The sequence below is a fragment of the Anser brachyrhynchus genome (genome assembly GCF_964034855.1).
Source record: "Anser brachyrhynchus genome assembly, chromosome: 2".
NCBI lineage: Eukaryota > Metazoa > Chordata > Aves > Anseriformes > Anatidae > Anser > Anser brachyrhynchus.
This window is the reverse complement of record NC_137695.1, coordinates 47,021,904-47,044,683: the sequence shown is the minus strand read 5'-3', so window position 1 is coordinate 47,044,683 and position 22,780 is coordinate 47,021,904. Positions and strand designations below refer to the sequence as shown.

Below are 22,780 nucleotides of genomic sequence, written 5' to 3'. Positions count from 1 at the left end.
AAGGAAAATAAATAAATAAATAAATAAAGCTCTCCAAACACCTTTTATTTTTGAGAGAGCCAAGGCTGCACAGCATCTTGTGGGCCATCAGTTATTACATACGTGAGGGCAGTTAAGTAGAGTTTAAAAACTTCTGGGTATGTGATAACATTGCCTGGACTCTCAGCATAAAAATGTGCTAGCCGTTTCTTTCTTTGGATAAATATGCTGCTTTTGTTACAGGAGATTATTTTCTGTTTAAAGAGTATGGTCAGTAAACTGATGTCTTCCTTCAATAAATCTTCTGCAGCCAAGCCGTAAAATCTACGTATTTGTTATATCCAAATGCCTCATTTTTAACTATTGTCGTGACAGAACCTTCACCAGATAACCGTGATCCATTACCATGATCCATATATACATGACAAATGAGGCACAAAGAAGTAAAGTTTGTGGTTTTGAGTCAAATAAGCTGCTGTCTGTACTTGCTGACTACAAAATAGTCGGTGTTTTCCACTTTTCACTGCGATGTGGTCCCTCCTCACCTATTGTACTAGCTTTGACACTCATGACATCTTGTTGAACGTGCTCAGCATGCTAACTCAGAAGAAAGCCATTCTGCCAGATGAGTGAGTTGAATTGGCTGAACAGAAAAGTAGTGAGCATGGGGGGCAGAGACTGTGCAATGGTAAAGTGCCATATCAGCTCAGCCTGCCTCATCTAGGCTGTATGTCAGGGTCCTGTCAAAAAGTCTGTGGCAGAGCCCAGCGTGTGCGGATGTTCTTCTGCTACTTTTTGTACTGTTAAATGTTTTTGTTTTCTTGTAAATGGTTGTGTATTGTTCCATACATTTAGAGCAGTTTAGTTTGTAGTTACATGTAGATATTTTGTACCAGAAGAACATTTTGCCTTTAAAATTTCCTTAGTACTGAAAAGAGTGATTGTCTAGTTACAAGAGTTAAAAAACAATATTATAACAACAAACTGAGACAAGTAAGCACATCATTATTCGGACTGATTATAATAACATCCTAACAAGGAAATTATTTATATATCCAATCTTTTTTTTTTTATTATTATGCTAAGGAAGTTAGTTGATTCATCATACTGGCAGATTAAATTCTGACCACTGAAGTAATTGCTGTCTGCAGTTTTCTCCACTCTCCCTGTCTTGAATGTTTGTGAAGCAGGGATGACTGAAGCGTATGTGGAGCTGTGATCGAGTGTCATCTTTTAGTCGTTCATACAGCAGAGCCAGCCAGCCACCCCTGTAAAAACAGGCACACCATAAGCATTTCAGCTTACATGGTTCAAGAGTGAATGATCAAATTTCAGATCATCGTAAAGTTCTGAAGAGGTGATTTGAAAATGAGCTCCAATTGACTATTACTCCCTGTATTCTCAAAGTTAGGAAAAACAACAGAGGTGGAGTTGCTTAAATGAAACATACAGAACCCTTGTTAGCAAAAATCAACGCAGTGGCAGAAGCATTGTGAAAATACCATAGAATTTTTATTTTATTTTATTTAAGTGGTACCATTTTGAATGGGAATTTAATGTAAGCAGTACTGCTGAAGGTGTGGTTTCTCCTAGTGGAATCTCTGGTTCTGTAAGAGGATTTCCTTGTTAACCTGTACTGATATTATGCTGGCAAGCCTTTTCTGGTTTAACTGGAGCTCTGCACTCTTAGAAATACCGGAAAGAATGCATGTTTTATAGAGAGGAATCACTGGGTACATCTGAAAGCTGCATCTAAACATGTGCAGTCTACTTGTATACACAGACATTGAAATTGAAGCAGAATACACTAGGGATTTTTAAAATTACTATTTGAGTATTCTGACAGTTCATTGTGTTTGACTCTGAGTGATATAATAGTGTTTAGAGGTTAACTAATGCTTTTGATTTCTCAGAATTTTATAGGTGCCTGATGTTAAATGCAGTTGCATGATACAGATTTTTAAGTGAATATTCTTTTTTTTTTCCCCAGTAATATTCAACACATGAGGAAACAGTTTGATGCACTAGGTCTGTCTTTTACATGGGAAAGGGTAAGATTTTCTTTTTTAAAGGATGCTGTCTTGTTTTATTGTCTGATGGAATATTGAAGAACACAGAATTTTCCCATTTTATACCTGACAACATAGAAGTCTTTCAAAGTCACCAGTTTAGGTTGTTAAACTGTAAAATTATACTTTTAAAAAGTGGTAAATTGAGCTTTTCTGAAGCTTCTTATCAAGCTTCTTTCACTTCTGACTTATTGATAATCTCAAAGTTTGTGAGAATCTTTTTATTTTCTTTAAATAAATTTCAGTTTTGCACTTGGAATTTTCTCTCTGCTTTTTCAGTACTTTCAAACTAGCAATTTTCTGTGTTAGAATTTAGGTGATAGTCTAAACAGGTATTTATGAAACAGCGTAAGCATACTTTTGTGTTAAGGTATATATATATATTGAGGAGTGTTTTTTTCACTGTATATGTTTTTACAATATAGTCAAGGGTTTAAAACCAGAGATTTGAAATGTTGGTTTAGTTATGTTACACTAAATTTGAAGGAGAAGCCTGCATTTTCATAGTTGTTCCTCTGACCACTTTGGAAATGAGAAATTTGGTTTGACATACTAATGCTTGAGAATCAGATGTTCACCTTAAAAACCTTACCAACACAGTCAGACATAAGCTAATCTCATTTTCAAGATAAAAATGAAAGAAATTAATTTCTGAAGCAATTGTGGAGTTATTGCATTAACCGGTAAATCAACCTCAGTCCTTAACTTTATATTCTTAGCAATAATCGTTACTTATCACTTTAATATGATTCTGAATAGACTGATGGAGATGCTAATCTTGGATTTTTATAGCAGTATTGTAGGTCTGAAAAGGAAAAGGATTAATTTTCAGTCTAAGGCCTGCCATCTGTTGAAGGTGAAGTTGTATATTTGTGTGCCTTGCATCTAAAAAACGTACTTTGTCACTTCTTATATGTGGCAAGATTTTCAGTAAATTCCTTCTTTAGATTTTAGTTTTCTTGATAGTTGAAAAGTTGCTATGAAAATAAAAAGTTTGCTGTGGAAGATTCACTGCACACATTCTTGACAATTATTTTCTTATATTTAAAATGTTTGTATTTCACAGGTTTTCTGTGTGTATAGTACAGCAGTAGCACAAAACAGGGAAATTGTATGGTATGTGCAGTCAGTATTATGGAACACACAAAAATTGAATGTTCTAGAGTGCCTCTCAAGAAAATTGAGAAAATTTACCTGTGTATGTGGACTTTTGGTTAACCTGTATATTCTGAAGAAGAGAGATGGAGAACTGGCAGTACTGAAAAGCATGACAGAAGATATAAATATGCAGGGAAAAGGAATTGGTCATCCTTGTGCCTGTTCTTTAAGGCTTACCTTCACTTTTCTAGTAAACTGTATTTTAGTTAAAGAATTTTCAGAAGTATCTGAATATATTTGGAAAGGGCTTTGATACTGTATGACTAAGTTCATTTGAACAGTTGCATAATTAAAATAATTTAGAAAGCTGTGTGCCAGAGGCACACAGTCTGTGCTTTTGAAAGGTGAGTTTTTAAAACAGCTGAAATGTGTTCCTTGAAACACAATGAATTTTGGAGTTTTCACTCCTTAACTTATTAGTTAAGTTCTATTTTACCTAGAAAGCCTACCTTACTAACTGCAGTAGTAAAGAGTAAACAGACCCAAACAGTAACCATTAAAAATAGAGATATGTTTAATCAATGCAAAAAATGTATGTTACCTGAAATATATCTGTAAAACATTATTAAATTAAATACGCAGATATTTGAGCTAGATTAAAGAAGTACCTTTGGAAACTGAACGGCTAAGTTACAGCAGTGCATCTGCCAGGCTGTTAAAGCCTGCTTCTCTGCAAGGCTAATTGGGCTGAGCAGAGCATCTTACTGTCTCAGCTGTATTGCTTCTGGGCTAACTCAGGCATCTTTGCACAGCAATGTCCTGTGCTGTGCAGGTACTTATCTTAAAAGCAAACTCTTTGAGGTAAGGATTTTTTTTTATTGTTATTCTATACTTGTATGGCACTAGATCAGTGGCTTACAAAATAATGTGACATTGCAAACAAACCAAATAGTGTTAGTGACTCCTATGAAAAATGATAGGAAAACACCTTTTATATGGGTTAGTCTAATTAACAGAGAGTTGTAGAAAACAGGAGTCTGTTTTTAATTTAATCACATTGGTGTTGTTTCAGTGTGGTTAGAGCATTGTACCTAGCAAATACGTGCTGGAGGGAACCCATTCTCCTTTGGTCTCTGTTGTAGTGTGGGGTGAATTGCCTTTGCAAAGTGCTAGCCTTTTATATTAACTGCCAAAGAATCCTCTATGTCCACCCTAGATAATGTGGGGAAAACCTAAGTAAGTTTTAACCATTTTATGAACGTTAATAGAGAATAAAAAAAGGGGGGAGGGATAATGAAAAGCGCATTTTTTGAATACTTAGTGCATGGAGCTGTGCTGAGGAAGCTGACTGCTTATGAAGTTGTGTTGGTGTTCATGAAGGTCCTGTTCAGGAATGTGAAAACTAGTTTTAATTTTATTGTTTGGTAAAATTATTATGAACAAGTCCCAGTGCACATGGATAATAGAAGTTTCTTTTTATGAATCCATTTTTCATTGTTTTCTGTCTTAAAAATACGTTTTCATTTTGATTTGTATACCGTAGCTGTAGGTGAAATTACTTAACCAGTAAAGCACAACAAACATGGCATTGTTAAAAGCTAATGAGATTATTTCAGAAAGCCAGGTTACAAAGATACTTGAAAATTATTCTGCTAAACAGAAAATGTAAGCAAACTGAAAATGTAATTAAATGCATAAAAAAGCTCTGTAAGTACTTTGTTTCGAGTAGGCTTGAATACTAATAGTGATCTTTTTTTTCCTGAAACATGCAGATATTTTCAGTGTGTCAAATAGTAAATGTTTGAAAACATTGTGATTCTGAGGAGATATTTGAAAAAAATGCTAAATAAGAGAGAGAGGATTTCTATGCTGAAACTGCAGATGTAGGATTAAAAAGGTTCAGTCTGAGGATGGAAAGAATGTCTTTGAGACACATTAAAAACACCTGTACAATAAAAAAAATATTTTTGTTTTGTTTTTAAGTTAGCAGTAATTTGGGATTTCCTGGTGATCAGGTTTCTCCAGAATACCATTCCAGGCAGCACAGCAAACTGCCTGTCACTTCTTCTAAACTTCTTTTTTAGGAGAATTATTATGTATAATTTTTGTAGATTCTCATCGTCAGCAATAAGGGATGGATAACTTCCCCTTCCTTTTGCTCAGGAGTGCCATCAGACTGAATGCATCTTCCCACTAATTCACCAGTTTACCACTGTATTATCGAACTAACTTCCTTCTAAAAGGTAGCTTATACTGCCAACAATTTTCAGTCTTCTGAATTCATGCACTCCAAATGACATTTTTGAATAAGATTAATGTTCCCTTTCTGCACTGAACATTAAAAAGATGAAATCTTTGGTAGATGCTCTTTGTTCAGACATTTTTCTGTTTTGTTTTGAAGTTGTCATTCTTGTGCAGTGCCCGGGCATGCATAAAACTGTAACAGTAGATAGAGCATTATATATTAAATTTTCTTCTTATCCACCTGTCGCTGATAATCAGTCACCCTACCGATAATTGAATAAAAAAGGAAACCATTGATATAAGGCTACTTTTTTGCGGGAAAGATATTTGTGATCTAAAATGTAAGCACAGCTTGATGTTTGCAGCTAACAATGCATGAAACCAAAGCCCTTCAAAATACAAATATTCAAATGAATTTAGAAATCTAGTTCAGGCTAGCTCTAAACCTCCGAAAATCAAATAATTATGCTTCCATGTTAGGTGATATATGCCCTTTAATAACAAAATAGATGAATAATAGTTTAAAGACTGTTTAATCTTCTGAGAAAGATCTTGAAAAAATAAGTTCAGACTTTTTCTCCTTACTGCCTTTTTAATAAGTATGAAGTATAACATGGCTGCCTTCAGTATAGCATAAGACAGCTAGAAATAAAATGATTAGTAATAAACTAGGAAATTACTTCTGTCTAGTTAGGTGTTATTCATAGCACCTGGTGGATCTTACAGCAAATAAACACTTTTATACCACCTGTAAATACTGTTTATATTAAAAAAAAAATAGCAGTGGAAGTTGCTTGAAGATGCAGCCATTTTCTTTAGAGAACAGTTGTAGCTAAGTTGTAAGAACTTAGCACATTTAGAACAAATAATGACTTATAAAACAAGGCATTTGAAAAGTTTTACTAATGACCAAAATCTCCCCTCCAGAGCTATTTTTGTTTATCCAGGATTCTTTGCTGTTGTTTTTCCCGTTTTTTAGGTAGGCAAAGATTTGTATCAGATTTTTCATGATTGCTCTTTTAACCTTAACACAAACCAGTTGCTTGCCATGTTTCACTACTGTCAAATCTAAATTGTAAGACAGGTATTTAATCTGTAAATGAGAGTTTAATTGGAACAACAAAAAAAAAAAGCTTTTGTATGTGCCTGTTGGTACCAGCTTGTAACACTAACCCCTTCGTCATGCTGTTTGTTAGGGACAGATTGCTGTGCTGAGGTAAAAGAATTAAGCAAGGTAGTTTTTGGTGTGAAGGTAAAGAACTTTCTATGCCTTGGCAATGTCTGCTGTTTTTAAAAGCAGACCACTTTTAAAGGTGGTTTGTCTTAATTGTGGGTGTCCATGTAAAAGTAAGGAGAAGTGGTAGTAAACAGTGGTAGAGATCCATTGTGGTGACAGTAACAGATACATTTTTTTTTTGCTAGAAAACTGGTATGAACAAAAGCAAATGGAGGGAGAAAAGGGGGAGATACCATCACTCCTGTTTCATAGTACCTTTTCAAGTGCTGTGGTGATGGATTTCCACTAAATCTGTCACTAATCACTGAACAGTGCATGCAGTTGACAGCAGGGCAGCATATTTCATATTTGTAAGAAGGGTTCTATGTTTTAGTACATATTTTTAGGACGTGCTAATATCCTGTTTATACATATATTCACCGAACTGCTTTATGATACGGGATTGTGTATGTGTGCTGCTGTGGTAGTGCTGAGATCACAAATGAGAAGCAGAAAGTTAGGTTTTTAGAAGGGTGGAAAGATCCTGTCATGGTATTTTGCAAACCCTTTTTATGAAACCCTTCTTATGTATTTCTGAATTAAGTCAGCTCTGTTAATGCATTGCAAATGTTTGCCATGCTCATGAAGCATAAATAGAAACTTTAACAGTCACCTTAATTTAAACATGATGGCAACCAACTGGAAGCTTTTTACCAGACATAATTTATTTAATCAAAATCAGTAACTGGAATACGTGGAAAAATATTTTTCACTGTACATCTTAATGTGATAACTATAGGCAGAGAAAAAAACATATTTCTAGATTGTCAACAGGTTGCTAGCTTGTCGTCATCAGCAATCACATAAATTCTTGCTCATTTTGCTTGGTAGTGATGTCATTTCTCTTTCTTAACCATCATCTGTTCCATCAAACCTTCACAGTTATAAAGTTAAATAAATGATGAGCTTGAAAGATCTTTTTGTAGTTCAGTGACCAGACTGCAAATTTTCTTCGGTGATATATTTCTGCTGCATTTCTTTCTAAAAAGCACATCAATTTACAACTTGTGAGAGTGTGTACATGAGGTTGTGTTCCCAGGAATTAGTACCACACCCTGAGCATGCCTGTTTAGATTGAGAAATGCCCTCTCTTTTTGTTTCAGTTAACATACATCTGCCAGTCAGGACCAAAAGGGCAAATCTCACTCCATTTCACTGTTTTTATTTGACTTCTCACTTTGGTTCTCTGTTTATCTGTTGCTCACGTAACCTTATGCTGTACTAAAAGGGATGGTCTCTGTGCTTTTGTGTCTCTGATATTACAGTGATGCAACTCCATTGCCTGTAGTGGCATCATGCTGGCAGAACTGATGTCGTTGTTGTGGAGGCAATATATATATACATGTTTATGCATGTATACGTGTGTGTGTATATATATATATAAAAAAGCAGATTTCTTAGTGCATTTCTTTTTCTTTTTTTTTTTTTTCAGTACAGAGAACAGGCTTTAATCAAGCAACTGCTTTTCATGGCTAAGTCTTCACATGCTGTGCTGCAAACTTGCCGTTAAATGTCTCTGGTCTTGAAAGCCTCTTGTACTCACTTTTGAGGCATAGCTATTCAAAGGTCACATTAATTGTTCAAAGCAATGTTTCAGCTCTGGAATATAAAGCTGTAGAAGAAGCGTAAAATTTTTATACTAGGGTCCTTCAGGTGACATCAGCAATATCCTCTGCGGCTCAAGTGATGTGTGCTGCAGGAACTGCGGTGGGAAGCTTAGATGATAGGAAAGCCGGGGTGAAAGACATTGCAAAATTTGGAGCTATTTAAGGTACTTGATAAATGTATTCAGTTTACGAATAGTTATCAAAGGCTTACTGACAACCCTGTAACTCTGAAAGCAAGATATATTCTTGGTGGTTTAAGGTTCAGTGTGGGAGTCAGCTTCGACTTCAGTAAGCACAAGTGAGTCAGTTTGTAGAAATATTTCTTCTTTATACAAGTACAAGTTAAAAAGGAAAGCTGTTGACAGGGAAAATGTGATTTGTTTATTGTTACATATTTATGAGGTAATTAGAACTTAAGTACTGAATTAAACAGTTGTTTTCACTTTGGCCAAACTTTCAAATATGTGGGCGAAAGCGTATGTGTATCCATTGCGCCTGTAAAACACTGCAGTTGTGTGGAGAAAATTGAGAGTCAGTAATCACATCGTACTCTAGTCATCTTTACATAGCCATGTTTATTTGAAATGCAGTTTGTTTGTTTGAGAACAAATATTTTAAAACATGAAACTTTATAAGCAGCTGATAAGTTAGGTTTTTTTTTTTTAGTTTTTAGAGTTCACTAAAAACTTTTTACATGTTGGCAAGTTTTAAAAAAATGCCTTCTATGATATTTTCACATGCTGTTGCCTCAACTCCCATTCCTCTTTTTTTTTTTAGTTTGTCTTTTATCTTTATTTACTTTTATTATTTCCCTCTTAACAATCCCTCACACTTGTGACTTCTTTCTTTACTTTCTGGCCCTTTTCTCCTAACTTCAGCCTGGAGCACTTTGCGACCTTGAGCTGGCTTGCTTTTTAAAACGGTCATTTATTTGCACCCTCCTTGTGAGATACCCTCCCACTTTTTCATCTTGAAGTTCAGAGTCAGATTTTTATTTCATTTCATTTCTACAGGAAATAACCACTTGCCTACCAGAGTACTACAAATGGACACAGTATCTCTTTCTTAAGCTTTTTGAAGCTGGGATAGTGTATCAAAAAGAGGTAGGTACAAACTTTAACCTATAATACCTTGCACTGCAATCACTCAAGTCACTTACGGCATAAGTAGCCCATTTCTGGATAATCCATTTACATTCATTAAGTGGCTAGATATTTATGATGCTCTGCTTGGTTTTAAATTACTGCAAAATATAATTAATTCTATATATAAGTGAATTTTATATATAACTGATATGAATGGGTATTACAGCATGGCAAACTGGAAATGTTTGTTGTCGGTGACTGACATTGAAGTGCAGGATCGGAACATAGCTACTATTAGTTTATTTCATGGCTTTAGCATAGAATTTTCTAGGACTTAACTTCCCTCTTGTGAAGATGTAAAAGATAATGTGATCATGAAGAGTCTCTTCAGCAGCGAGATTATTTGACTGTATTATATTACTGTGATGCTGTCTCAGAACTTACAGAATTGGATAGGATAATTGGAGATTATATGCCTAACTATCCAGTTCCTGGACCCTGTTTGTGATCTGTAAAATATTACAGAAATATTAGATGCTGTAAGACTATCACAGCTCTTTTTCAGTTAGCAGTATATTAAGAAACTCTTGACTTTATAATGTTTTGTAAAAAACATATGAGGCAATATGAAAAGGGAAAGGTTTGGTTAACTTCTTAAGCAGGAGGTGAAGCAAAGGTGTTAAATTAGCATTCCAAAAAAAACTCTCTACATACCCATGGCAACTCAGTTCCTAAGTACCTGAACAGCTGCACCTAAACAAAGCTGCAATTCAGTAAATGTTCCTAACTGAAAAGGGAAACAAAGATTTCCTAAATGTGCTTTGAAGTTTCAATTGTACTCTGTAGAAAACCAGAAAACCCCATAGGATGTAATTATGGATGTAACCTAATTATTCTCTGAACCCAGAGAATAGAGGTTGATGGTGAAAGGTAGCATTTGGAAAGGCAGGGTGCTATTGAGCTACTTTTCCTGTTTCCATAGGCAAGATATATTCAGAGATCCTAAGTGACAGCCAGCAAAAAGATTGAATATTTCCTAACATGCTCTTTTTGGTTCTGTGGTTTTGTTTGTTTGTTTTGTTTTGTTGTTGTTGTTGTTCTGTAATTATTTTCCTTTTTTGTGATCAAAAATTTAACCCCTAACTTTTCCATAACAAACTTATATTTATCTGTAACTTTTTTTCTTTGAATAATTTGAGGTGAGTCTGAAAAGCACAAGGCTTGCAGCTTCTTTAGTAGGTATAGAAAACAAATTCTGCATGCAGACTACCATTTTTGTGGGATCTTAGGTGTGTTTGGGTACCAGTGATTGGATGTGGTATCTCTTAAAAGTCAGCAATCAGTTTAAGAACTTAAATCAGCATCTGTAAACCTGTAGGGAATGTAATCTCTAGTGAATTTAAACCAGTTGGTTTTTGACAGGAAACAGATGGCAGTGATATACCCCATAACCCTGGGTCTCTTCAAGCTGTCACATATACTTAAAGCATACTTTTATCCAGTGTCTTCCGCATGCCTGCAACGTACATTAAGCGGTACTTTTACACTGCTTGAAGTCTCCTGTATTACAATTTCATTTTGGGTACAAGGAGATAATGCATAGCCTTACTGTGGAGATAAAAATGATTCATGTAGACCATTAGTGTAGTTAACGCTGTTCCGGGAGTATGTGTTTCTGATGAGAAATTACGCTGGTAGGGAGACACGGGTTCAGTATGTCTGGGAGTGGGACTTGGTGGGAGTTAACCATGTCTGTCTGGATGCTGCAGCTTTGGCAGACAGCATGTCTTTATTCACCATTGCAAAATTATCTCTGTTCTTCCTGCAATAGAGATCTGTCAATAGACTCTAGAGATTATTGATCTGGCCAGATGTGGGTGTCTCATTTCATTTGAGATGAATTGCTGTCTAGACTCTAATGATTATTTTGATTAGATATCTGCAGACTGTAGAAACCAAACCTGGAGATAGATATTTACACTACAGACGTCTGAGGTTAGATGAGATTCATCCTCCCTTAAAAGCATGTGGCCATCGTTGGTGTAGGGAGCAGATCTAAATAACTGGTGTGGGATATACACTTTTACACTGTGCTGTCTGTATAGGTGAAATTTAGTTGCTTTCTGAGGCTATAGTTTCAGAGGCTGTCATTTTCAAGAAGTTGCCTCTGTAAGGTACAAGTAGGATCTAAGGATTTAGTTTAATATCTGGGTTCTGGATATTAGTTAGAAGGCTGCAAGAGACGGAAGGAACAAAATGCAACTCTAAAAATTCACAGACGAGACCTTTCATCTATGGATTCCTTACATGTGTATTTGTTTTATGCTTTGCATCATCTATCTAGATAAATTTTCCTGCTATGAATCATGAGGATATGTTATGCTAAATAATTATACTTGTATAAATCAGTTCAATTACTTTCCAAAATTTTCATCATAAATTTGCCCCAGTATCCTCAAAACAGAAACAGTATTTTTTCTCAAATTTGATTCATAGCCAATTTAATACAAGCATATGTTAATACTGCCTCATGAAACTGACATTTTATTACTTCTTAATATTACATGATTTATAGTTCTTTAGATGTTATTTTAACTTTGTCATAGTGTGATTATTTTTTTCAGAACTTTATAAATGAAAAGATCATTACTTTAAAGCCAACTTCATAATGTCTTGCATCATTACTGAAAAAGGTGTGTGTTCTGAAAGTGTAGAAATCAGGTCTGTAATAGTGGAATATACTGATCACTTTTAATTTTCCAGTGAGTGTTCGGAAGGCTGTTACAGAAACCAGTGTGGTGTTATTGGTAGGAAACAGATGGTAGGTAGCCAAACTATAAAATTCAAATGCCAATGACATACTGAATTCACAAAAGCTTCATTTGAAAATAATTTTGTTTTTAATCAGGAAATGACTTCAATCCATTTCATCATAATAAATTTTGTGTTAATCGATGTAGGTAATCAGACTGTGCATGCACACACAAAAATAACATACACTGGTAACAAAAACAACAACAGTATTTCAAAGGAAGGGGATCCATGCATCTGTCTTTTTTTCTGTTCTCACCGTAAGGTTTGTAAAATGACTGTGATATTTACTGTTTCCAAGAATTCATAGCATACTTAAAATTAAGCAATATCAGTTGTTTGGAAACTGGGACATTTCAGAAGGTTATCAATGATAAATGAAATGTAAAGTGAGTAATATGAGGACAGTGATTATTCTTAAAATGAGATAGTAAGTTCTCCCAATACCCAAAGAATGTATTTAAAATTTTCCAATAACATTTAATGTATTTCAATGCTGTGGAGCTGGAGCTGATGTTTGTTGTTCAAGCTGATTTAACTTTGATTTAGCTCAAATAATAAATAACACTCAATAAATATGATGCATTGTTCTTCATTGCTTGTTTCTGTTCATTTTTTCAAGTTAGTGTCTATCATGGATGCCACTTCTGGAATGACTGTTGCACTGCTTTTAGGATTCTTTTGTGGTCTTACATCCTTTCTGATAAATGGTCAACTAAATTTTTCAATACTGCGTAGGGGTAGGTTGTGCTTTTTCTCCCTCCCCACCATGTTGTCTGGTATTTCAGTTAGCCCTCAAAAATACAGTGCTTGTAGAGTTAAACACCAACATTTATTTCACTTTTAATTTTCTTTTATGTATTTGTGTTGATAACTGGTAGGAAAGATGATTCCAACAGTAATTCGCGCAGTTGACAAGGTATATGCAGAAAATGACAAGTCTTTCACTTTAATATAACGCTTTTATGTGACTCTGTCTTCTCAAGTTGTATATCCTCAGTCATCCATCCCCTTCAGTCTTACTCTCAACACTTTTGGATTATTGCTGGACAACTTTTAAGCATCATACTATGTAGTTTGCAGTATTGTAAATTGGAACACTTACCCATCAATCATGACAAATGCTGCCAACAGCTTTTTTGTGTGTGTGTTTTTTTTTTGCATTCTGAGAAGAACATTCAAAGCATCTTCAGTTGAGTCCATATTGTTGATTCAAGTAGATGTTATCCAAATGTAGAAGATGGGCCCAAGAAATGTTTCTGGATAATCCTTCTGGTATCTAAAATGTAAGATCCTGGTTTTGAAATAGCTGCTTAAAATACTTTTTTTTCCCTGCATTTTTTTTTAGGCCTTGGTCAATTGGGATCCAGTGGATCAAACTGTTCTAGCTAATGAGCAGGTGGATGACAATGGTTGTTCGTGGCGTTCAGGAGCAAAAGTGGAACAGAAGTACCTCAAACAGTGGTTTATCAAAACTACTGCTTATGCAAAGGTATGAGGATACCTTTCAGAAATTGTGGTATCATATAAAGGAGATGACTCTTCTAGAAATATTCATCAAGCTGAATGTGGTCTTCTATATACACACATTTATGTAATATATAACTGTATAATGATCTACGTGATCTATCCCTGTTCTGTGTATGTATATAAAAATGATTATCCTTGAAGTCTTTCTGTTCATTTCTTTAAAAAATTCTAAGTAATTGATGTGGGATTGAGTTATGAAGAAAGTGAAAAGCATAAATTAGAGGTAAATTAATGTATCTCGCATTCACACATTGTTATCCTATATTTAACATCAAGTGTTTATCTGCATCATATTTAGAGTGTACAGCTGTGCAGTGTTTTGAACTAGAAACCAGCTAGTGTAGTTATTAACCCATTGGACCTATGCTCATGGTATGAGCAGTGGAGTGCAGCCTGTCACTTAGAGTTTATTTCAACATGTGTTGAAATAAACTGGTCTGAACCAGTTGTTAATTATAATTAACAGCTCTTTGTTGAAGATTCATCAGGACCTTTTGTTTTACTTTCCTTCCTATTCCACTTTATTTGATTATCTGTAATTTAAAAAATATTTTCAAGTTCTTTAAGCATCTTTTTTTGTTGTCGTTGCTATGAACTCAAATTTTGTTTGTGATGGGACAATATAGCTTCCACACCTAGGAATTCTTCTACAAAATTTTACTGGCTTTATGCTCTCTGAAATAAAAATTGCTTCCTGTCTGGGGTGGATGAAGTCCTTATTCCATCCAAATGCTCTATGTATTGGGACTTCAAATACAGATTGAGAAAGTTATTCCCAAGAAAATGTTAAAAAATCATCCTTGACCCTTATTCTGAGCCTCAGATTCAAGAGACCAAATTTCCACCATCATGCAGGTAGAAGGCATCTAGATCTCACTTTGGGTCCATTCATAATGAAGAGAGAAAACTTTGATTTTCTGCCCGATCCTTGGCTTCTGTATGTGTAGATGATAGTCAAGATGCACATTTTCTGATTGTACTGCCTGTTCTGGCAGTGAGGAGGAAACACTTGCTATAGCTGAAGGAAAAATTGAGCATGTCTGCACAATCACATAATGATCCCAAGGTCCTGAGCTCTTTATTAGTGCTCTTGTCATCAGATTTCATGATCACTTTATCATGTTTCAAGGTCTGCCCCCAACTCACCATTTAACTCAGTTTGAGGCTGGGGGGGAACTCTAGAGTTTCTCTGCTTACTGATACATCTTTTGTCTACTGTCTTTATAGAGATTGTAGAAAATAATGACTAGCATTTCTGGGTTGTATCCATTGCTTGCACCAAATTACTGTTTGCTTATTTCCCAGTGAGAGGGGTGAAGTGGATCAGCTTTAAAATAGCTACTCATAAAAAAAAAAAAAAAAAAAAAAAGGTAGAGGAGCTTTTCATTAACCCTGAATCTAAAACCTTTCAGTAACCTTGGAACACCCTTGGCTTACAGGATTATTACCTCTTGCTCAATATCCACCCTCCTCTAGGGAGAAGGATTTATCTTTTGTCTTTAGTCTCTGACCCAAGAAATGACATTACAGGAAAGCATAAGCTCTGGGGATGATCGGGTCTCCCGGATCTCATTCTCCAGTAAGCAGGCTTAAATGAAGCCAGGAAGGACCTTGTACATCCACAACAACCCCTTACCTCCACCCGAAAAGATGTCACCTCAGGTGACTTCTATATGCCCTACCTAGAAAAAGATAGGGGGATATGCTGTAAAAGCGTAGACATTGCTCCTTAACATCTCAGTGGCATCATGAGTGAGAGCTTCTTCTACTTTCTATTTGGGGACAGGTGTTTATATCAATCTCTGCCAAACCTTTAAGTGTTACTACAGGGGACAGTGGGTACTCTACAGATTTCTCTAAAAAGTTTGTTCTGTGCTTGATTGATATTCTGTAGGTCTATGTTAGCTCATACAACCAAGTTGATGAATGATGCCATATTGCTCCCAGCTCAAGTGCTTTGGCAAGCATTGCCTTCATGTGCTCCCACTTCTTGGTACAATGACAGATGCTACCAGTTATCAGCAGGTGGTTTGGATTTTCCTTTTCAGTCACCCTCCACTGACTCCCATTTTTTGATGTGGTTCTGGCACATTTTAAGCAGTCTCACTCTGCTTCTTTTGGCAAGAGCTTTAAACATTTGGTTGTAGAAGGAGAAAAAAAGACTTTTTTTTTTTTTTTTGCAAACCTTCAAATAAGAATGGGAGACTATCAGGCTCTGCTATTATATGCTATTATATATCCAATATCTGATATTAGACGGATTTATCAGTTTGGAAGATTAAGATAAATTCCCTTTTTTTTTTTTTTTTCCTTTCAAATGACAAGTGACTAGGTAATATGGTCTGTTGTGTCTTACCTTCTGAAAAAGACTGTTTTGGCCATACAGCTCCAAATGGCCCATGAACTGCAAGCTGCAACTGAAGATTGCCGATCTGAGGGAGACTGTCTCTGAGCTAACACGAGCAAAATATTTCAATCTCTTAGAGGCTGTGTGTGCCCACACTGACATAATCAGGAAGCTTCACAATAGCATCTTGAGAGAAGCCACATTACTGATGTTAAATGCTATATCTTTGGCTCCTCTGTCTGAGTATCTTGACTATCTTCAAAATTAAACTTTTCACATATTTCTTTATCCCTTACAGTAGTCATTCCAAGTGCTTTTCAAGGGGTGGTAAGAGATATAAGTCCTTTCTTCTAAACCTGTTTCTTCTTGTTTGGATTCAGGCTGTTGAGAGTTGATTTGAATCTGTATCATCCTAAATAGCATAGTGTTGAACAGCATGGTTACAGCAATTATCCTTCCTATTCCTCAACCCTTCTTCCCCAGCTCTTTTCAAAAGCCCTTTCCAGGAGACTTGGCATTATCGAGAGCAAGAAGTTCATTCAGCTTTCACATTCACAGAGCCTTTCATCTTGGAGTGGAGGGCCTGGATTTTATAGGGCTCGTCCTAATAGGTGTGTCATGTAAAGATACCTCTTTGACTTCTGAGCTAAACATCTTTAACCACCAATATGATTTTAGGATGATAACATTAGTAGTAATAATACCTTCACTTCAGCAGGGGGCATTATTTCATGTCGCTTGGTCTTGACCACACTTATTTCCATAAAGAGATTTGCCTGCCTTTTATCATGGACCACAAGCACTACCAATACAACTTCCATTTCTTGGGAGTCTTTGCTGCTCAGAGACTTTGGGTATTTGTGCTCCTAATGATAAATAAGTACAACAAATAATTTTTTATCCTTACCTGGCAGTTAATCAATGAATATACCTCTCCAGAATAATACCAGCTTCTTCATAGGTAGTATAGAATCATAGAATCATTAAGGTTGGAAAAGACCTCCCAAGATCATATCACTTCCCTTTTTTCTTCAGTTGTTTGGGGCTCACATTCAATATGTGTATAGTATCTTCTCTGCAGTTACTTTCAGGCACCTAAAGTGAGCCTTCATACTCCAGCGTACTAGAGAAGCAGAAAGCGTTTTTACTTACGGTACTTCATATGTCAGGCCCCTGTAAATGGGAAGTCTGAGAGGACATTACAAAGATTATCTTTGATGGGACTGGGCGTTTCCTATGATCAGCTTTTTTGACTTAAGGATGAAGAAAGGGGTTCAGCTTTCTAAGACTTGTCTGGACCTGAGATTTTCATTCCAAATTCCTGTTCCAGTTGGTGTACATCTGTCCAGTTCTGCTTCTTTTGAGGGTGTCCAGAGAGCTAAAGCCAGATGGTGCCAGATTTTTGAGGTCGAAATCATTCGAAAGACCAACAATGATCCAAAGACCTACATTTTCTACCAGTAGAGTAGCCCTTAGGTCTTTAAGCCACATCCAAAATTTGTATCAGAACCCACCTGCCCTTTCTTTCCTGTATCTCACAGCCTGGACAAGTTTATTAGCACCGAGCAGATTTATTTATTCCTTGTGTAAGATGTTCTTAACAAGCTTTGGGAAAAGCTAGTGGCGAAGTGCAAGTGGATCAGACTTTTGCTGAGTTGTATGGCTAGATTTCTGTTATTCACTGAAATTTCACTACGTTTTATTCTGAAATTTTAAAAATGGGAGGCACGAAGAGATTATCTGGTAGTAATTTAATCCTTGCACCTTTGCTGGAAGATTTGTACTTTTTCCCTCTTCAGTTACTTTTAAAGGATTAGTAATTTTTAAATATGCTCTGCCTCTCCCCTTCCTCTTTCCCCAGTGGGACCTGAATCTGTTTTTTGGTATCTCATGGGAAAGCGATTTGACTCTGGTCACCTTTTGCTTGTACATTCAATGGTGACTGTTATTTCTTCTGAAAAGTGTACAGAAATACAAGATCAAAAGCCAGAAAGCTTCACCCTCCCTGATCTTTTTCTGCAGCAAAGCTCTCTACAAATCCTATATTCCTTCCCAAGTTTTCTCTAAGTTAACACAGTGGGGACAGTATGTTGAAAAATGCTTTATTTCTAGTAAGTAACACCTTACCTGTGTGGCTTAGAGGAAAATGCAAGTCCCTTTTTTATAACCATTTTCATAGATCGGGATCCATTTAAAATATATTTAATGAATCTGTTATCCCTTAATTCTTCATGCAAAATACCAGTTAGCAATAATAGCTGAATAATATGTATGCATACTTTTTTTTTCTACTTGGAGCATCCACATATTATCTTGTAACTATACAACCTCTTTATACTGCATATCGATGATCTTTCTAGTCATCTGTGTTTCTCATTCACTCTTTTATCTGATTCTGTTATCTTCTGTATCTCACAACCTTAATAAAAAATAAATACTAGCAAGCATAATCTTCGTCTGCTTGCTTAATGTGCTAGTCAGATAGCAACAAGGAGCTACGTGATCTGTAATGGGCTATGAAGTCATGTTGTGTGCTTACAGGAGTCTGTGTTTAATTCATATGCACACTTTATTCTTTAGGGTTCTGCTGTTTCCAGAGGAATAATCTTCTGTGGATTTACTCTGAATCCTTTATTGTTACTACACCTGCTCATAGTTCTTTTTTTAAATAAAAAATGCAAACAAAGCTGTGTTTGCTCATATGACAATTTACCATTGGCAATGTATTTTTTTCAAGGGGTAGAAATACTGACCATGTGTTAAACAGTTAATGGGAAGTAGTTTGGTTATCTAAATAATCATGACCCATTTTTTAAACTGTCAAGTATATATAAAAATATAAAAGTATATGTGAAATATATATAGCACATTTTATGGATATTCTAGCAACATTTTAACTGTCATTTTTCTTTAGATAGATTTCTTTGATAAAAGTATAATGCATGGCATTATTAAAAACTGATGGCATTATTGTTATTCAAATTGTTGTCTGTGCATTTAAGATGTTTTAAGCTAAAACATTTAGTTTCTATGGTTACCCAGCTGAATCTGTAGGCAGATTCATTGGAAAAATCTATCTGTAAATGTTAGTATGTTCTGCGTGTACCTGGAAATTGCTATTAGTGTGTTCTTTTTTAAGGCACAGTCAACCGAGTCCTCAAATCCAAATCTGTAAGGTTAGTCTTTGCACAGCATTTGTTCTTCCTAAATTGATTCAGCATAGTATATATTTTCATGTTTTATTGATTTTTTTTGATTTTTAAAAACCCCAAATATTTTTTTGCATTATTCAAAAATCATCCAAGTTAGCAGATTTTTTTTAACAAAACAAAATAGAGGCAACTATGAAACTTCAAGTTTTATCTTAAATCATCTCCCTTTTTTGCACAGCATTGAGATAGTACATGTACATTTAATTTAAATACAGGGAAAATGGACAAGGTCCACAAAGTTCTGCCAAAACTCTAAGTTAAGGTTTCATCTAGATAAATAGTAGTACTCTTTGTTAATTATTTATTTTGTAAAGGCATTTGGAAACAAATCCTCACATTCTGTGAGTGTGGGAACTTTGACGTTTAGCATCATACTGACTCTGTAAAGGCAAAACAACAAACAATTCCACCAGTTCTTCTCCAGCTGTTTTCTGGGTTTGCGCTGCTTCTGACAGGTCCTTAGGTCTGAACATAATTGAGATTTTTACATAATCATCTTTTACTTGATTTTTGTTTTCTATTTTATTTGTGAGCTATTAAGGAAAAAGTTACTTTTTTACCCTGTGATGAAACTGAAGTACTGCATTTTAGTATGTTAAGAATCTTGACAGTACTTTGGATTTCATAGTGTGAGGTAATGCCTCATCATTATGAGGAGAATAGAAATGCTAGCTCCTTAGGTCTTCGTGATTTCTGTGTGATTTTTCACTTCCCACACTTGGGGTCTAGCTCATAGTTGTCTTCTTCCAACAAAATGGGCCAGATAAAACTCTGTTTGAAACTCTTCCTCCTGAATCATTGAAAGCTCTTTTCTGGGTGGCGACCAAGAGCTCTGTCCCCACCGCTTTCTTAGCACTTCATTATTATAAAGAAATCGTACCTGTTTTGTCAGCTTGGCAAGACAGGAAAATGTTTGTGGATTTCTAGACCAGGGTGATCTTTTCATCCTGGTATAAATGCAGCATATCATTTGGTGCTACAGTAATACAAATTTAATTTATTTTTGGTATAATATTAATCAAAACAGTGAAAGCTGAGTACTACTAAAAGTGATAACAAATATTTTTGAGAGTTTTTATATTTACAGAATCAATTAATATTTTTTTTCCTGAAGGTATGCTTTGCTATACTGGAAAGGGAATATTTTGTCTTTGGTAATTGCTACTATGAGAACAACTGTGGAGAACTCCAGAAAAGTACACCGTGTTTACTTTTTGCTTTTGAGATGTCATTTATTTGCCTCAGTTATACGTAGTCAAACCAGAGACATTTGTTGACCATAAATTATAGAGAAAGGGAAAGACCGCTGACAGCTCAGACATTTACAGGGAAGAATTTGAAGCACAGGCAATATCTGTGTTATTGCTCCTTCTTTATATATGTTTTCAGTATACTTCACACATGGGAAATAAGAGTCAAGAGTGACCTATGACAGTACAGACAGCAACTACTGAAGGTAAAAAACAAAACCAAAAAAACAACACCAGAACAAGAAGAGATTAAAAACTCCTAGCAGAAGCTGTACCACATAATCACAGTTGGAACTATGCAATATAATGCAAAATAAAATAGTGGGCAGCCTAACTTTAATTTCCTGTACTTCAGTTAGTATATTAAATTTTATTAAATGATTTTGTGTAATCTTTAGTTTATATTTGGTTGCTCTTTTGGAAGCTTGATCAAATAAACTGAAGAATTTAATTTTAATCCAAACAGATCTTGAATATTTCTTTGACTCTTCCTTAAAAACAATGCTTATGCTTTTAATTTTTTGTTCTTTAATTGAATGCTTTTGAAATGAAACCTTTTGCTGACCTTTTTATTTTATTCTTGTTACACTGCAAATTTGTCCAACTTCATTCAAGTGAATTCATTGGTAGTAGAATAAATGTTTGGCTTTATAGCTTTAAATGTTTCATTTTATTGCATTTACTACCATAGAGAAGTTGAAATACTCTTATTCAGTAAGAAATCAGTGGCAGGCATTACCCATTAAAAATTGTATTTCCCAAAGTTGGAGACTGAATTTTTTAGGTGTTCCTGTTTGAACTACAAGCAGGGGAACTTTTGGATGTGAGATACTGTTGGGAAATTATAAAACACCACTGTTCTTTGGTTTTATGTACTTTCTTTTGTCTGAAGATTGCTAAGCAAAAGTTGTTTCTCTGTAAATCTTCAACAGACTAAACAGTTGGATATGTGAAATTAGTCATCCACTTTCGGGTTGCATTATTTCTAGTTTCAGACCTGGTCATCATTATCTGTGATGAATTTACAGCAAATTCATCTTGATTTTGTGCGTCTCTGATCATCTTCACTGGCTGACTTTCATCTTCTAGCTATGCCAGAATTTTCTAGCTGTTTTGAAAGAGTAAAACAGTCCTGTGGAACATCAGTTTATCCTGAATCTTCAACTTCTCCAGCACTTAAGTCAAACTTCCCTAAAGGTGTAGGAGCCTTGAAGACATTTTCAGCCCTGAATGTAGCTTTGATTTCTCTAGCTTTTTTTCCTGTGTCTGTCGATCTTCAGATCTGGAAGACTGTCAAAATGTATTTATGCTTGCGCTGGTTTCGCACAGACGGCCAGCTAAACCATCACACCGCTCTCACTCCCTCTCCTTTAAGGAAGACAGGGGTGAGAAAATATGACAGGAAAAAAAAGGCTCACTGGTTGAGATGAGGCTAATATAATTAAAGGAAAAACAAAGGGGGGAAAAAACATCAAAAAAAGTAAAGGCCTCACAGAAGCAAAGAGAGAGAAAGCAATTATTCTCTACTTTGCGTCACTGAGCGATGTTTGGCCACGTCCTAGGAAGCAGGGCCTCAACATGCGTAGTGGTTGTTTGAGAGGACGTGTGTCTTCATAACGAGAAGTTATGAAGACCTTCCCCTTCCACAGCTTTTATTGCCGAGTGTGATGCCATTTGGTGCGGAATATCCCCATGGTAGGGGGAAAGTTAACTCCATCCCAGCCAGATCCAGTACAATGCTTTACCTTGACTATTTCTGCCTTGTGCTTAATTAAGACAGGAGTAATTTCTCTTGTGCTTAGATGCATGCATTTGAAGTTCTTTTGTGTCTTCCCAAGCCATAAAAAATGAAAGTATTCCATGTAGAAACAGGCTCTGCTACCTAATATTTCCAAGTTTCTCACCACTGAGTCATTAACAGAAATTCAAAAATGGAATTCATTTGATAGGTTTATCACTCTCTACTTTCTGGATTGTAACGCTATCTTTGTTCTTCATACATGGCAGAATCCAACGTGTTTTTATTTTTGTTTATTCCCCTGTGCGCTGGGAATTCTCTTGTGTCTCCTGTTGATTGTTTTTTCTGTGCTACCTAGTTAACAAACCTTGTGGCACAGGTGACTAGGACTTATGTGCATGCCTTTGAGAGTCAGAATTTTTGTTTAAGGAATCATATCAGTGATTGCAAAAGGATAATTGGTAGAAGATTCATCAAACTAACTTAACAATTCAGAAGATGTTTTACCAAACATGTCATTGATTTTAAAAAAAG

General features: G+C 35.5%; 1 protein-coding gene across 3 annotated transcripts in view; it reads left to right on the top strand.

Annotated features, from left to right (window-relative positions):
• Positions 1–22,780, top strand: part of LARS2 (leucyl-tRNA synthetase 2, mitochondrial) — a 99,704-nt gene that overhangs the window by 25,727 nt on the left and 51,197 nt on the right. For all 3 annotated transcript variants that reach the window (XM_080577916.1, XM_080577917.1, XM_080577918.1), the window contains exons 5-7: positions 1,970–2,030; positions 9,287–9,376; positions 13,518–13,661. In XM_080577916.1, the coding sequence (XP_080434042.1) occupies positions 1,970–2,030; positions 9,287–9,376; positions 13,518–13,661 (295 nt within the window). The remainder of the gene's footprint in view (positions 1–1,969; positions 2,031–9,286; positions 9,377–13,517; positions 13,662–22,780) is intronic.